This window comes from Thunnus maccoyii, chromosome 11, assembly GCF_910596095.1.
Source record: "Thunnus maccoyii chromosome 11, fThuMac1.1, whole genome shotgun sequence".
Taxonomy (NCBI): domain Eukaryota; kingdom Metazoa; phylum Chordata; class Actinopteri; order Scombriformes; family Scombridae; genus Thunnus; species Thunnus maccoyii.
In genome coordinates, this window is record NC_056543.1 from 29,817,787 (window position 1) to 29,835,124 (window position 17,338).

A 17,338-nucleotide genomic window follows, 5' to 3' on the forward strand; every position below is an offset into this window, starting at 1 on the left:
AATTATGTAGCATTTAAAGAATTTTAACAATTATATGATGCAACACAAGTACAGAACATCTGGTACAGGGCATGTTAAAATTGTGATTGAGCATAACTCACTGAGAAGCTGGCTCAGTCTTTAAAAAACTTACATCACTGGCAGCATGTCTGGCAGCTTTGGCAGCAATAATAGGGATAGAATCAGGCTTCAGGTCATAACCTTTAGCAATCATCTCCTGCCAGGCAAGCTTGTAGTTTTTCTGCAATTACAGATTAAAGACATAAACAACAACAAAAAATGTGAACACTTAATAAGTTTGGCAGAGATTCACTACACATTTACAAACACACGCTTTTGCACGTACAGTATACTGTGTATGTCAGTGCATACATTACACTTACATATACAGTATACAGTATGTGCATGTACAAACATTTTTTTATTTTAAAAGACTAACCAGGAATGAAGGATATCCTTATATACATTGCATCTACAATTGTGTTTTACTTGTTAAATGAAATGAAAGTAAGTTGAAATAAAGTAATGAATAAATAAAGAAAATATGAAATTACATTCAGGAATAAATTCATTTAAATGTACCAACATTACTACTTTGAAAGTATCCTATGAAAAAAATATTTGGTTTATATAATGTAATTAAGACATATGATCTCTCAGTATTTCTGTGCATTACATTGCTGACGTTGTAGGCATTGCACTTGGCCTGGAGGAACTCGGGGACATCAGGAGGAAGAGAGTACTTCTGATGAATCTCCTCTAGACCTCTCTTGTAGAATTTCTGTAAGGAAATAAGGACATTAAAGGCAGAGGTCACATATACTGTGCTTAGTGTAACGTAAAGATAAAAACAATCTTCTCAACAGTGAGCTTAGAATAAAAAGTGCAAACTCTCTGCAGAATTAACGGTGAGAGTGACAGTAGACTCACATCACTCCTCTGAAGCTGGTTGACTTTGGCCTGCATCATGATGGGATGGTCGTCAATAGAAGTGAAGGGGATTGTGTCTGGGTGCTGTCTGTATTTTTTCTGTAGGAAACACAAGTAAATGATCACATTATGTGACATATCCTGCTAGTAATGACATATGTCCATTTGTTTAAAGTCGTGGGGCATTTGAGGAGACATTTAGGGGAGGAAAGTGTATACAAAGAGATTGAAGGGGTGCTGTTGCGCACATACCTCATCAAGGATCCGACCTGCATTCTTAGCTTTTTCCACCTCCATTGAGCCAAAGGTGACCCATGGGCTACCCTTGGTATAGCTGTTGTAGTCAGACTTGTACTCATTCTGTGATTCAGAAGATGCAGAAACACAAAACAAAAACAAAAAAATGGCATCACTGAATACATAATTAATATCATAATAACCATGCAAGTAATTTTTTATATCATGATTAACCGAAAAACCAACTGTCGGCAATAAGTCGTTGTTAAGTCTGTCTATACTTACATCACTCTGGATGATGTTGGCTTTCTTGGCCAGGTCCAACAACACACTATCGTAGGGAAGGTAGAAGTTGGGGTTGATGCTTCTGTACCCGGCCATGCTGGCAATTGCCTGGGATTTCTTGGCCAAAGTGACCGACATCATATCCAATGGTGCATGGTACTTGGTCTTTATCTTTTCATAGTCCTTTTTATATTCACGCTGTGGAGATATCAGTAAGAGATTGTTCAAGAATGCCCTCTTATTTCAGCTCTAATATATTCACTGTAAGGGAAATGACAGTAATTTAGTCATAAGGCAAGTTAATGACTTACCTCACTCTGGATTTTGGCAACATGAACGGAGTGCAAGATCTTGGGATCGTCATTAATGCTGAGGGCTCCGACCATCTGTCCCTTGTTCTTCTCATACTCCTTCTTATATTTAACCTACACAGAAGCACAAGGTTATGAATTGCCAGATTAATAAAAATACTCAAACAAACTGACTGAGTACTAAAAGTAACTGTAAGCAAGAAATACTGACATTCTTAAAAGCTGATATTGTAGCATACTTACATCACTGGCAATGTTTGTGTGAGCACGGGCAGCAAGGATTGAGATGGCATCACCCTTGACCTCAAACTTCTTCGCTTTAGATTTCTCCCAGTCATACTTATAACAGCTCTGCAAGGAGAAAATTGTACCATTTAGGATATTGAAAATGTATACCAAATTAAAGCTGACAGCAAAGCAGATCATCTTAGAAATAAAGTGCATTTACAAATAAACAGAATTACTTACATCACTGAGGTTAAAAGCGTTAACTCTGGACTGGATGAAGAAGGGATAGTCTGGGGGCAGACTACACTTGAACTTAGTTTCCTCATACTTTGCTTTGTAGTTCAACTGCAAAAAAGACAAAGTGATAAAATTATGCATTCATAACAAAACCCTTGATTTCCTTCTCATTAGTCAGTGTGATTGATTTATATCGTACTGCTAATAAAAAGTAGAATAATTTCAAGACAAGGCAGACGTTAAGGTAGTGTTATTTGACTTTCTGTCACAGGAGGGCAGCAGAGCACTAACTGGATTCTATCTGAGAGATATTAACTGTCCCTTTCCCTACCTCCCCGGCCCCTCTCTGATCACAGGGTTTATTCTGGGCCAACTGTATGCTTGTTGCTATTTATACTACAGAGAGATGGTTCTCCAGTTTCCATGGTGCCCACAGAAAGACAGCTGGGCTACGTGCATGATTGGGCACATTTTAAGGTAATCTGCATATCTAAGAAGTTTTGATCTAAAGCATTAGCTGGCGAATGTAGCACTTTAACTCAGTAAATGAACTATATGATAAAACAATCATTTTCATAACAACTTATTTTATATCAAGGAACATAGAGTGAAAATAAATTTTAAATATAGTGACATTTATAAGCAATGTTACATCACCTTACAGTCCTGATCCAATGGGAGTTTATGAGATATATTGTACCTATTTCAGTTCTAATGCAATCTGTATCAGTACTAAGCGGAAGTGGTCCATAAATGGTACATACGTCACTTAGCTGTTTGGCGTTGACGGCTGCTTGAACCAGAACTGGCGAATCCGCCACTTGTGTAAATTTCACTGTGTCCGGATGTTGCCGGTAAACTTTCTGCAAACCATAACATAGAAAAATGTGTGACATACATGTAAGTATACTACAAGGAGACAGCTATGAATCTGTTGTACTGCAAAGAAGTATTCTAGTAAGCAAAACTACTCACATCTTTGCAGTTTTGAAGCTTCTTACTAGCTTCATATTCAGGCGTAATTGTTTGGGGGAAGAAGCATCTTGTTTTAATGTCTTCATATTCAGCTTTATATGTTTGCTGCAAGATACAATATGCAAATTGTTAAGCAACAATATAAAAAAGCAAATAATAAATCAATAATTTAAATCAGAAACATGGAAAGGAATATCCTCCATGACTTACCTCATTCTTCATTTCCTCAACTTTCTGGCAGTGAAGCATGTAGAGATCCTCATAACTTCCAATGTAGTGGCCCTTCACCTCATTGTCATACTTATCTTTGTAATGTGCCTAAAGACAAAAGTCAAAATGTATATATTTTTAAAAAATAATAACACCAGATGTTTATGATAAAAGAAAAGCTTTGGTGTAATTTTTCTTACATCAGTGAACTGTTTAAGTACTGAGTCCATGTGGAACTTGGGCGTGTCACAATAGTTGATGCTGAAACCCCTGGATTTCTCATAGTTGGCCTTATATACTTTCTGCAAAGAGAATAAAAAAAAGATGAACAGAGAAATAACATAAATCACTGTCAATAAGTCAAAGAAGTAAGCACTGAGAAACACACAAACAACTAAACAAATCATCTGTCGAATTGGATCGAAAAAACTAACTGAAACTCACTCACCATTGCAAACAACATGTCAGTAAGACTGGAAACTTTATTCAACTAAATCCTTTTTGGCATTAACTAACTCACTGTATAGAGGAGGGTACTCTTAGTGACTTCCAGCCACCTCAATCATTCAAGCAGTCTATTCATTTTTCAGTAGTTTAACAGTCTAACAAGAATTATTGTCAAATTCATGCAAGCAACGACTCTGTCTACACACACATGGGGAACAGAAATGCAAAATTATGGTGCTACTACCTCTAAGATTTTCTCAAAAAATACAAGATGTACATTTTTTATGAAACCAGCTGTGATCAAAAATTCCTTTCTACATCAAGTTCTCCAGACACCTACATCACTGAGGATGGTGCCAGCATATCTGAGCTGTCTGAGGAGAGGATTCTCTGTGGCGGGGAGCGTGTTGTAATCAGACTGTGCTTTTGTCTTCTCATATTCCTTCTTGTATTGGACCTGAAGACAGAAACATAAAGAACAGTTTGAGTAAGAAGAAGAGGAAGTGTGTTGATGAGGTGTATTCACAGGATAGATACACTGACTCATAAAACGTTGGTACATTCAGTTATGATGGAACAACACGTGTGTCTTCATCGTTTCTTAAAGTGACATGTTTGCATTGTGAGTGAATGTGTGGGTGGCTATGAGCTATACAGTGGCTGAAAAGCCTCTTCACACACTCTGATATGTTGTTGCTGCAGACTCGTGAAACTACACACTGAATATGTGCGGTGACAGTGAACCAAATGTAGATCTCTAAGTCATGCAGTGCATGTGTGGGCACAATACTGTGTGTCCCTGCGTCAGTGTTGACTCACCCTCTGCTCTGAGACACAGGTCAACTCTCTGTCGTGTCTTCCACATGAGATAAAACCTATAAAAATACTCTGATACCTTTGTGGTTGTGTGTGTGTGTTTGTGTGTGCGCGCGTGTGTGTGTGTGTGTGTGTGTGTGTACTTACCTCACTAGCAGCAATACGAGCCTTCTTGTTTGTGTCGTAAACGGGCGTGTCTGTTTGCATGTAATAAATTTGGTCTTTTATATCCTCAAATGCTTGTGTGTACTTTCTCTGAAAAGAAAAGGGATCAACAGTTAGATAGAGAAAAAAATGACAAAAATCATACAAAATGAAAATCCTGTCCCTTATCTAGTCGTAAGCTCTTACATTGCTGAGGTTGTCCATCGCCACCCTGGCAATGGCCACATCGAAGTAGGGCGTCTCGCACCATTGACCTTTCACGTTTTTATTGTAGTCTTCCTTGTACTTAAGCTGTGGGAATAAATAACAATCAACATTAGACAATGTATTTTACATTAGAAAGATCTTGCTGTAGTTTGTAGAGGATAGATGGATGATTCTGACTTATTGGATATATTCATCCTCTGTTTGATGAAACTAATTGGGAACGACTGGAATCCCTGTAATTTCACCCTATTGTTGGCCTCTCCCTTTTAGCTCCCTCTTAGTGTGGCCAGCAATACCAGAGAGCAGGTGGCCAGTTATTCCTAGCAATGGCTCAAGGTTGGTTGATCTCTGAGGACCCTGTTTCCATGTGGGTGCACTTTGTGAAGTGCAGGTTTTATCCTGTAAAATAACATTTTCTTGAGTAGAAGTAAGGTTTATCCCTCACCTGCACTTGTTTGGCGTTGTGGTGACTCAAGACTTTGCTCTAAGCTTTTCTCTTCATAATCAAACTGTCAATAGATCATGGTAGCTTTTGGGATGAGGGGAGCTGATGTGACTTGCCATGATTAATATTATTATTACTCACTCTTAATCAACCCCAAACACTCCACAGACTACATATGACAATTGATTCTTTGTAATTACACCTCATTTCCAAGTGCGCCATGGAGGAATCACAACTCTCCAGCCACAAAAATATGAGAAGTGTGATGCCATATCCATTGTACACTGTCTATGGAGCACTTAACTGCGCATTGCAAGCAATATTAAGAAAAGGGGTGAATTCATCACTTGTTCTATCCTTATCCTCATGTGTGTTTTATATTTGTTTTACAAAGTGTTTAAGAACAAATGTATGATATTTCTGCTTACATCACTTCGCTGATGGGCCACTCTCTTCGCCAGTTCCACCTCAGGAGGATCAGCCAGGGAGGTGTACTTGGCCTTGCGCTGATCGTGACCCTTCTTGTAGTGAATCTGCGAGGACACGCGGCAGGAGTTGAAATTTACAGAGGTGGTTAATTCTTCAACATCAATAGCTGACCTTAGTGCACAGCCTTACACAGATCCTATCTACATTGGCTGGTGACTTCCTTACATCAGCAGAAAAGATTAAACGCTATTGTGTTCAAAAAGGAGCAAGAGGTCAAATGACCACTTTATTTGCTTGCAACGTGAGTGGAAATGACTACATGATACTTATCAGAACACTACAAGAAATAGCGGTCACTAATAGAATCACTTTTGGGTGATATAAATAAAATACAATATCTCAGTGTATCATAGATATCAAAATATTTCCTTACATAAAATATTTTCTGAAAATTCTTTGGAAATTTGGTTGGAATGTCTGTGTTCGGCTAATCAAGTGAATTAAATATCTGACAAATTAAGGTACTTCATCAATTTTATACTTACAAATCCCGTAACTCCAATATTAGAGCACTGCTCATAGATTTGCATCATTACTCTCTATGGCCTAATACAATTTACAATAGCAAATTCTCATGGTATATATTGTCATATTGCCCATATTGTGTTGTTAATAACTTACATCACTGAGGACCTCCTGAGCCTTGGCCACCCTGCGCAGCTCAGGGCTGTCGCTGTAAGGGTAGAACATGGTCTTCTCTTCATCCCAGCTCTCTGTGTAGAGTTTCTGAACAAGAAGTTAATAATGATGTTACTCTAATATTAGCAAAAATCTCCTTTTTGAATATAAAATACAGTGCTTGAATGCCACATTGTGCGTACTTTGCTGTAGTTAGCAGCATTCTTCACAGCCAAGACCAGCTCAGGCGCATCGGGAGGCAGCAGGTACCTGTCCTTAGTCTCATCCCACTTCTGTCTGTACAGGACCTAGAAGACATAAGCAACATTTGTGTTAAACATTCAAATGTTTTTTTTTTCAGACCTTTGTATATTGCTGTAAGCTCAGGTATCTCACCTTGCTGATCAGTTCAGACACATGCTTGACGTGGGCGATCTCTCTGGCCTCACCATCATACAAGCTGGTTGTCCGAGCCTTATTTCCCTCCATGCGGTATTTAACCTGAGGACAATAAGTGTAATTTCTTATTATTCCTGACTACACTGAGATCAAATAAAATTTTATTTTTGGTCTTCATCCAACAAACCTTTATTTACCCAAAGAGAAAATCATTCTCCACATTAATACTGTCATGTTTTTTTCTAATTTTTTTCCTTTTTTTCAGCTGGTTCACGATATATACGATATAGGGGAAAATATTAGTAGTACCTCACTAAGCTGCTCCTGTGCCTTCCTGATGCGAATCATTTCAGGAGTATCAGTGCTGATGGCAGGAGGGTGTCCTCTGGACATGTCATAGGCATGCCGATACTTATTCTGTCAAGGAGAAAGATCGTTGAGTAGAGGTAAATAATCATGATATGAAATGCAGGACAATACCTGAAAATATTATGTATAAAGGACAAGTAAAATAATGTATATCAAAAAAAATTTATATATATTTTTTAAATACTTCATGCCAACTACAGTATATCCTTCGAAAGCAGACAAAGCAGGGACAAGAATTAGGAATTGATTTGGACCCAAAATTCTAACTTGCTGCTTACGTGGCTGAACTGCTCCAGCATCTTCTGGCTGTGAGCCAGGTATGGAGTCATGAACTGAGAAGTATCCACCTTGATCTTCTTCTTGACTTTCCTGGTGGGCAAGCCAGACTGCACAGGGACAGAGGGAAACACAGTTAATTATCAAACTAACAAAAACGCCTAGGATCCTTGACTACAGGACACGAATTGACGAGGAGGTAAAATCACATCCAAATACAACTGGGCATCAACAACACTGTTATTTTTAAGGTATACTGTAACTATAATGCATAACAATGATCTGATCTTATTAAGGTGTAGCAAAAACTTTTTACCAGATTGATAATAATTTGAGTTTGCAGGATACAGTATATACTGCCCACCTATTACTCTAATTACTTACCTTTAATAACTGAAGTGATTCAAGTCAAGACTTGAATTAATATGAATGAAGCACAAACTAATTTTGCATGTAAGTCAAATGGTTATGATGGCATTGTTATGCACTAATATTATGCTGGATGAAGGGTGACTTAAGGACAGACAAAACCAAGGCAAGCACAGGGGAAGAGTTAATTATACAGTTACAACTACAGTATCTTATGAGCTCATTGTGCCGCATGCAATGCCAGGCTTAGCAACACTTACACAAGGTTTAAAGTATCTTACTAAATTACAAGAAGTGATTAACTGCCTGAAAAGCAGCCACTTCATTTTGGAAGTGACATTAAAATGCAACCCCAGCTACAGATTCTGATTGTGAATTGCTAAAAAAAAAGAGTTTGATGTTCATGCAGAGTTTTAACTGATTTCTTGCAGCATTACTAAGTTTCAATGCTTTAACATGAAAACCTGCCATTATGACCAAAGACATTTTGCCTTTAATGAATTAACCAGACAGCAGATTATCTATACAAGCATGCACACAACGAGGGGGTTGCACCATTGTCAAGACAAGTGAGCAATACCCTGCACTGTTTTTTGAACTGTTGTCCCTTGGGAGAAGGTGCTTTACCTGAAGGACCTGAGACGTGTGCTCAGCGACAGTCGATGTTGTTGTAATCTGCTCAACATACTACAAATATAGGACACACTCTGGGGTTTCAAAACTGCCAGAACAAGTTATGGGAGAAACAGCACAGTATTTTTTTTATAGGATTGAGGGTGTTTTTTCCACAGCTCTGGTGCTCTACAATCACTGCCATTGACACTGCACTGTATCGCATTTTTAGCTGTTCTGTCAAATATCCTTAAACAGTTCATTATCCTTCTCCACTCTAATAGTGGAATTTAAAGACATGTAAAATCCTCAGAGGTGAATATCCTGTAATTGTGTCTGCAGTCTAATTAAGCCTGTATTCCACAGAGGAAAGAGAAGCATTAATATCCCCAGTGTTATGTGAGCCTGGTTGCTTTAACTCTTTCATCCTCTGACCATGTCTATATACACCAGGCACTCACATGACAATAATTCTATTCCTATTTGTTATTTCAGAGGCCATTGTCCCTGTCATCAGTCACCACAGCATACAGAAGTGCACAAACTGTTTGGACAGCTTTATAATCCCTGTGTCTGTTCACATACTGCTCTCACAGGTTTAAAGGGTTGGTTCACCCAAATGACAAAAAACATATTTTCTCACCATGCAGATAATTTTGTTGTTTGTTTTATTTACACATTTTGAGATAACTGTCTCTGAGTTTTCTGCCTTCGCTCCAGTACAGTGGAGTTGAGTGGAATTTCATTTGTGCTCACAGCATTGAAGAGCTTCAACAGCAATTTTGATTTCTAGAAACAAAACACACTGTTATCAGTTTTCTTATGAACTACTTTCTTCTGAAGAAATAGTCTCATATAAACACAGTTGACAGTTGTTTCTGTAGATTATCCAGAGTTACAGTTATGCTGTTTCTGGAAGGCACCACAAACAAAATCCCATTCACCTCCAATGTATTAGAGTTGAAGCAGAAATCTCAGAGGTAGTTATCCCAAAATCTGGGCTTATGACTGAAAGTGTCTGCATGGCTAAATACCACTTGTAGTAAGACAGAAAACATGATTTTTGAGGGTAAAATGGGTAAACCAAACATTCAAGAATAAAACTGTACTGGACTGCAGTACTTACTGTAGCACTCCCAGATATAGCATACTGTTCCATGAATAGCACGTCTAACTTACAGCCTGCCTAAATTACACAAGCCAAGTGGCTTTGGAAGCTAACCAATAACACTTCAAATCCACCTGAAATCTAGGATTAACCAGAGCTGAGAGGAAAAAACATTTCAATCAGTTTGATCAACATTTGTAAGAGGCTTCGCTATCTGAATCTATCAGACAGAAGAGAACCATAGGTGTTCATAAACCACCCAACCACCATATGATGCATCACTACAAAACAATGCAAAAGCAATCTCTCTCTACAACCCCATCAGGCACTTTTTTCCATGGATCCACCTCTCTTAAGCACATTTCTAGCACTGTGACACTGTTAACACGCTCCAGGCTATAAGAGTGTGATTTACAGCACCATGGCTCCTCTCACTTCCCCCTCTCTCTTGCTTACTCTGCCTTTACTTCTCTCTTCATCTCTCTCTGCCAATGTGCCCTAAATGTCCACTTCTAAATTTGTCTGGATGCCAGACAGAGAACTCTACACTCCACCCCTTAATGGCCTGAGGATTTTTCAAGTTAATATGAAGAAAATCCAGATAATCACTTATAAAGTAGACTGACGAAATGCAAAATAAAAAGTTTAAAAAAAACTAAATAACTGAACATTCATTTAGAAAATAAAAGATAATCAAATGAGGTCATTCTGAATTCTTGTGAAGATATTTTTTGCCTGTGCTTACTTAACCTGACCTAACCTGAACAGTATTATGTTTCTCCCCATTCTGTAGATTAAATAAGAAGCCATCTTACTATTTACTCAAAACAATGCAATTATTCTCCACAGTGTAGATGAAAGTTCTAGTGAAATCAGAGTGTATTGATTTTATGGGTATCCATCAGTCCCGCCTCCCATACGATTTACATCTTTGCAGTAAAGATGTAAATCCATAGAAACAGTTGATATGTTATACAGGAGTTAAATGATACCAGCTGATCTGTGGGTGCGCTTAGGTAATATTGTGCAGCCAAAAACAATCATTCAGACTCCCCTATAAGATATCAGCAATATTTAGCGTGAAGAAATACGAGGCTAACTTTAACCCTATTTCACCAGGAAATATTGGATTAAACTGTTAGCCTTCTGTTTCACTCTTCCATTGGACACTGACATGGAGACCTTCAACAACACAGTGATTCATACACAAAATGGACTCAAAAAGCAGCATTAAATATCTTGAAATCTTGGAGGTTTAAGGTATGTTATGAAGGGTTACAGGTCATTTGAGGCAAAAGACAAAATGGCAACTTCCAGAAAGTGGCAGGCCCCCAAATTGTACGCAATCCAAATAATGTGCTATTTGTGCTACACAGGAGGGACACCAGTAAAGCATTGCAAATAGTGTTCATCAATAGGTTAGATGTGTTGGAGACAGCTAATGGCCTTCTACAAAAATACAGTTAAATGAATATTGTTGTTTATTGTTATCTGCAGGAATCTGTGGAAATGAATTACTTTATCCTGTGCATCAGGCAGTTGTGTAATGGTTACGTACATAGTTATGTAACAATTACGAAGACTTCATTTAAAATGTTGTGTGGTTGTCTGTCATACTGCAAGGCCTCAGGTAAAGGTATCTGTATAGGACACCTGTAAATATCCAAGTAAAATATTCCATCCTCAGTTTGAAATCGTTTTGATTTATAGTTAGTTGTTAAGGGCAATTCAGGGTTTAAAACCCATCAGAACATGTCTGTCTGAAACAGGATCCAGCAGCAGACATGGATGACGGGTTCCATGAACTGCTGACTGGAGGGGGTATCGTCACTAACTTAACTATTCATAGGGTTTGCCAAAGGACCTGCAGATCCAGTAGATAACCTCAACCTACTGAATCAGATCTGAAGTAATATCTCAGGTTCTAATCATATTTAGGCCGGAGACAACAAAAACTAATGAAGCATAGCTATGCATGTGAGAATTAATGTGCACAACTCAGTGACAGGACTTCTACTTACCTCCTCTACAATCTCCTCCTCTACTTCCTCCTCCTCCTCCTCCTCCTCAAATTCTTCATATTCCTCCACGACTTCCGTCATTTTTGGACGGTTTTAGAGGTTCTACACAAAACACGTATGACATTGTAAGGCATTCATTATTTATGAAATTGAGAGAACAAGGTTTGACTTCATAAGCTGAAAAGCATATCCAATGATGAAGCATACTATGTAACAGTGTAACATGAGTTCACTTAAATGTTCTATCAGTAACATCAAATTACAATTTCAAACAGCATATACAGAGGCTTAAACAAGAGGCCTAAGGACAACTGCACCAGAGATATTTTAGGATGCTGACAGCCATCCCCTGTTGAACTCAATTACCTTTTCAAATAAAAGGAATAATAAAAAGCAAGCAAATGCTAGAAAAACAAAACACCAACATATTTATGTTTAACCAAAGTGCATGCCATACCAGAGAAAGATTCCCGCAGTATTTCCTGACAGTTAGGACGCTTCACTTGCCATCCACTAGGGTCTCAAACTGAAAGTCCAACTTTGTGATTTGCTTCAATCCTAAACAAAGTAATAAAAATGTGTGAAACACCTCACAAACTGTGCTGCAAGTGTAAATCAATAATGACACAGGGAGAAGGGCAGATTAGGAAGGTGAGAGAGTACTTTATAACAGGCCTCTGGCTTTGAATGTGTGACAGCCACCCCTCCTTCCTCACTTGCCACAACACAACTCAAAGATCTAGGCCTCCTGGCTGAAGGTTTGTGACAGCTGCCCAACAGTGTTTCAGCTATTTGACATGTAAGCTAATGCCACAGCCTGATTGGTTGACTCTGTTTAGCTAACAGAGATGCAATGCCTTCTGAGGCTGCAGGTTAAATATAGGATGGCATACTAACTACCTTTTTTAGCGCTTGATTCCCCTCTCTTTAAATTAAAAATATAAATTTCCTCCATAAATCAACAAAATAATTGGTGGAACACTTCAGGTAGAAGGACAAACTAGCAAGACAGGTGCTGAGATTTTGGAAAGTAGACAAAATGGCCAGACTGCTGCCAAGAGAAACATCCAAAGGTAGGTCTGGTATAAGATCTTGCAGGAGGTTTGCAGTTCTGAATTGTTTGGTTACTCCTTCAAATGTGCAACAGAGCCTTCACACTCCTTAGTCCTCCATCAGCTGTCCTCCAAGGTCCAGGTGTCAGCAGAGGATGGAAAAGATCACAGTCCGAGCAGATATAATGCCATGCAGAATGGAGAAAATATGGATGTTTGTGTTTTTTCTCCTTTTCTTTGCTTACCAGTCGTTTAAGAGTTTAATGGTCTCCCAAGCCGCCAAAGCCTCCCCAGCTACCCTCCAGAGAAACGCTGGGCGACAGCACACAGCTGCAGTTTCTACCCAGGTTATCATGTGGCCAACACAGCCAATCAGAGGCCAGTGTTCTCAGGTTTCAAAATCTAAATATACCTAAGTGATCCTTTCGGAAAAGAACACCTGTTGAGGCTAATGCATCAGCGGTACAGTTATGAGGAAGGCAATGGGGCATGGGTGGTGGGGGTCTCAAGAAAACAAGAGTAAAGCCCAACTACAACAGTACCACCCTGCATGAGTGTATTGGTGTTGGTTGTGATGTTGACAAATGTATCTGGTTCACAAAAAAGGTTTGGAAGTACGTCTGGCCAGGGGCAAATGTATTAGTATGAGCCTGTGAGGTGAGGGCTGACTGAAGTCCCAGCGGGGCTGTGAGTGCCAGATCTGTTGAGGTCATCTATTAGCTGACCCTGCGGTGGGGATGTCCTGTCAAGAATCAGGTCAACATCAAACTGAGGACCTGTGTGAGAGGAAAATAAGAAACAAGTATATGCCCTCATATATACAGTATGTAACACAAATACATAGCTACTCAACGTAATCCATATGTGACAGTATGAGAGAATAAAGTGTGATTAATAACCAGTGCCCTTTGGATTAAGGATAAAGCCTGTAAATTAATAATGACTCAGCCTGAGCAAGTCTTGACATTTTACTTTGGAATGATGATTGATGAGATTTGACGGGACACATTTTAGACCACTGAGAGCAGAAGTACTATGTACTGTGCGTACACGTGTAAGGTTTTTAGCTTCACAGTGGTAATGACAATTAAATTAAATTAAAGTAACCGTGTCTCTTGTATGTTAACAAAACCTTATAACACAATATGACTGCCAGTAATAGGTCAGCTCTAGATGCTGAAGAGTCCTATATATATTGACATCATGTTATAAAATAGAGCAGAAGCATTCCCCTCAACCTACCAGAGGACAAGGGGTCGATACCGGGGTCAAAAAAGCCAATCTGCAGAATTTCAAAGCAGTAGAGTAGACCACTAATCCAGTTTCACAATCTGTCTAATACTGGTGGTATCAAAATTATTTGAGATTTAAAAATACACCAAGAACTATTTCTAGATGGCATAGCTATACAGTTGAGGTCAGTGGCAGCTTTGACTAAATTTAACAGCAATTTGGAATAACGTGAGAAGCAAATGACATGAAGTCTGAACTAGCATTTGGTGCCATAGGACTATGCACATTTTCTCTCTTTAAATGATGTTCTCTTACTGTATCTTTCTGGTATGTTATATCTTTACTCTCACTCTTTGTGCCAGGAGCAGGGTGCTACTCAGGGGCCAAGATGGACAGCAGCAGCTGAATGTCTCTCTCTCTCTCTCTCTCTCTCTCTCTCACTGGAGAGTGGTAATGGCCCTTCATTCTGTGATGCACTGGATGACTGCTGCTTGGTCCTCATTACCAACATCCCTGCAGTTTTGATCTCATCTAATCTGAAAAACTGAAGAAGTAGTCATCTTTTAAAAGGCCATTTGATCCAAATTACAAGAAAATCTCACATCCCCCTAATGGCATCGGGCCATGTAGATAGTTTCAGTTTTATGTGTCCAAGTTTTTTGTTATCCATCTTAGAGATTTCCCGACTTCACTGTTAACTGTTTTCATTAGAATTATATTCACGAGAAGAAATAGGTCCTATTAAAAATGTTGACAGCTTTTTAGGTGGATTCGCCAAACAGTAACAGAGAAACAGTGTCTGGAAAGGAGTGTTGCTATTGCATTTTTTAAATGTAATTTTTCAATGCCAAAAATTATTGTGCATTTTGCTCCTTTGTATTGGGATGCTGGCAAAAATCTCAGAAATGGATATCTCATAACCTAGACAAATAAACCAAAAACTGGCAAGATACAACTGGATGAAATGACATTTTAAACTAAAAAAAAGTTTTGTTGAGTTCAAATTGAACTAGATCAGTGGAAAAGATTTTTCAGCCTTTGGAAACATTCAGTGCATTTCAAGTTCACATGTTACAGGTCATCACAGACTTTTAATGATTCTAGCAGTCAAAAGAATGATTTCTCAATGCCAAAGACACCAGGGGAGGGGGCTACATGATGCTTAGTCACTGGAAAAAATGACTGATCACCAGTGAAGCTTGCACACAACAGCTGCAGGAAAGACAACCACAACATAAACACACCCAGCACCTTAGAAAACAATCAGTTCTAGTGAGGTCAGAGGCCTAAAATGAATATGATTTGTCAGTCACAGAATGACTTTGCAAGGATGGGATGGGTTGTTTACCATCAGGTATATTTCCAGATGAACACAAACACCTACCCTGACCTTTCTAGCTGTATAAAAGGCAAGTGACGTCTTGCTTGGGTTGGTTAATGCTGTAAGTTAAGAACTGGACTGATTGAGTACTCTAATGATTAAAATCATTATTATCACTTTAGGATTTAGACAGAAATTCTAAGTAGTCTGTATTATGTACAAACAGCGTGTTGACGAAAGGATTTAGCTTTCCAATCTCTTCCTCAGGGTGATGATAGTCTCTAATACCACTGCTGTCATATTTCTGAAAATAAACTGAGGACATTCAGGTCTCCTGTTATTGCACTGTGGATTGGTAGCAAATGAATATAAAACCTGCAGTATCTCTATTAGTTATTGCAAACATGAACTTACTGTACAGTATGTAGGTTATTGATTATTTGGGTTTCACTTACCTGCTACAATACACAATTTTGAACTGACATAGTTCACATAACTGCTTAAACATGCACGTCAATGAATGTGGTACCAATTTTGAATATGTGGAAGAAGAAGAAAATAACATACATACTTTGACAACAAATACATAGCAAGGTCCATTTTCAGATGCATCTTGTGGCCTTCATTAGCAGATGGAGTTGACATGACATCATCTTCACATCTCCCATACAACCTAAATGTTGATGTTTATTGGTTCATATCTCCACCCTTGTCAAGAAGTTGCATTATTCAGGTCTTTTTACCCAGAAACCAGACCTGGAGCAACATTCTCATCCAGTTGTTTCAGTCTAGCACTTTTATTCCAGCTCTGGTTTGGTCTCCAACTCCTGAGAAAAAATATATGGGGTCTTTATCTATCAAATGTTTGACTTTTTTTCATCAGCTACTGTAGTTGTCAACTTTGTCAGCTGTTTGGTGCAGCACAGGTAGTGTACAGGGGGTTTTATCAGAGCTTGTTTGCTGAAAACAGCGGCCCGCTGCTGCTGCTAGAAACAAGGTTGATTAGATCACTGAGACTGAACCAAACAGTAAATGAGTCCTAAAACTAAAACAACGAGCTACAAAGCTCTAAAGAGCTACAGAGTTGGATGATAATTCTCTGTGAGCTGTTTACATTTCAGTCATTCCATCCAATGTCAATCAATATATTTTACTTTAACAAAGTGTAACTGACTGTTCAATGTTAAAAGACATTTTAAGAATCATGCTATTAAAAAAATATGAGGCCGATATTCAGACTGCAGTGATGTGCAGCATATGTACTGTATGTCTAGATTTAAAGCTGTTCATGAGCCCCCACCATGGTTGTGCTTTATCTCAGTTTTGAAATTTTATTATGGATGCAAAGCACCTCATGCAACTGGCTTGTAACTCAAAAATTCATATTCATGTTTACCAGGATGCAGATTCTGTGTTATCAGGAAACTAAGATATCATATAGGGCAAAATGGAGGAAAGTAGCAAGTTGTGATGAAGGGATAATCACAAGACCAAAGCATGTGAGCGGAAATGTCAAATGTCCAATTATTACAGTGGGTTCTACACCAGATGACAAAATTATCAACTGACTTTGTAAAAAGCAACCTCCTTAAAGTGACATTAATACGACAACAGATCTGAGAAAACAGCCTATCAACTAACTGAGGCAGAACAGTTTGGGTTTAGTTTGTGTTAGTTCTCATTCAGTCGACTTCACTTTTCTTCTGTTTTTATTCTTCTCTTAACCACTCACTGTGTGCTGCTCATATTTCGGTCCTGGTCTCTTCCTCTCTCCCTGAATCCCTTTGCATTCTTATTCTTTGGCTCTCTCCTCTCTACTCCTTTAGCTGCTCATCATGCTCCCTGAAAAGCATCAGAGCCTATGAGCTCATGTGACACATTCTGCCTCCTAAAGGACTAAAAAAAGAATAACTGAAGTTACAAACACGACACTTAGAACAGCTCATAATTCTCCCGAGGGAAAAGTAAATCATACAAA

General features: G+C 38.6%; 1 protein-coding gene across 15 annotated transcripts in view; it reads right to left on the reverse strand.

Moving 5' to 3' along the window:
• Positions 1–17,338, reverse strand: part of neb (nebulin) — a 70,425-nt gene that overhangs the window by 52,876 nt on the left and 211 nt on the right. For 12 of the 15 annotated variants that reach the window (XM_042426948.1, XM_042426946.1, XM_042426947.1 and 9 more), the window contains exons 1-27: positions 17,093–17,178; positions 15,932–16,187; positions 14,390–14,583; positions 12,212–13,582; positions 11,755–11,856; positions 8,641–8,700; positions 7,647–7,754; positions 7,309–7,416; positions 6,997–7,101; positions 6,804–6,908; positions 6,604–6,708; positions 5,922–6,026; positions 5,028–5,132; positions 4,824–4,931; positions 4,201–4,317; positions 3,614–3,715; positions 3,414–3,521; positions 3,204–3,308; positions 2,993–3,091; positions 2,232–2,336; positions 2,007–2,114; positions 1,764–1,877; positions 1,453–1,650; positions 1,183–1,290; positions 931–1,029; positions 677–781; positions 134–241 (exon numbers count right to left, since the gene is read on the reverse strand). In XM_042426948.1, the coding sequence (XP_042282882.1) occupies positions 134–241; positions 677–781; positions 931–1,029; positions 1,183–1,290; positions 1,453–1,650; positions 1,764–1,877; positions 2,007–2,114; positions 2,232–2,336; positions 2,993–3,091; positions 3,204–3,308; positions 3,414–3,521; positions 3,614–3,715; positions 4,201–4,317; positions 4,824–4,931; positions 5,028–5,132; positions 5,922–6,026; positions 6,604–6,708; positions 6,804–6,908; positions 6,997–7,101; positions 7,309–7,416; positions 7,647–7,754; positions 8,641–8,700; positions 11,755–11,835 (2,466 nt within the window). In that variant the 5' untranslated portion in view covers positions 11,836–11,856; positions 12,212–13,582; positions 14,390–14,583; positions 15,932–16,187; positions 17,093–17,178. Of the gene's footprint in view, positions 1–133; positions 242–676; positions 782–930; positions 1,030–1,182; positions 1,291–1,452; positions 1,651–1,763; positions 1,878–2,006; positions 2,115–2,231; positions 2,337–2,992; positions 3,092–3,203; positions 3,309–3,413; positions 3,522–3,613; positions 3,716–4,200; positions 4,318–4,823; positions 4,932–5,027; positions 5,133–5,921; positions 6,027–6,603; positions 6,709–6,803; positions 6,909–6,996; positions 7,102–7,308; positions 7,417–7,646; positions 7,755–8,640; positions 8,701–11,754; positions 11,857–12,211; positions 13,583–14,389; positions 14,584–15,931; positions 16,188–17,092; positions 17,203–17,338 lie in introns of those variants that run through there. The other 3 variants (XM_042426935.1, XM_042426936.1, XM_042426938.1) reach the window with 3 other exon arrangements.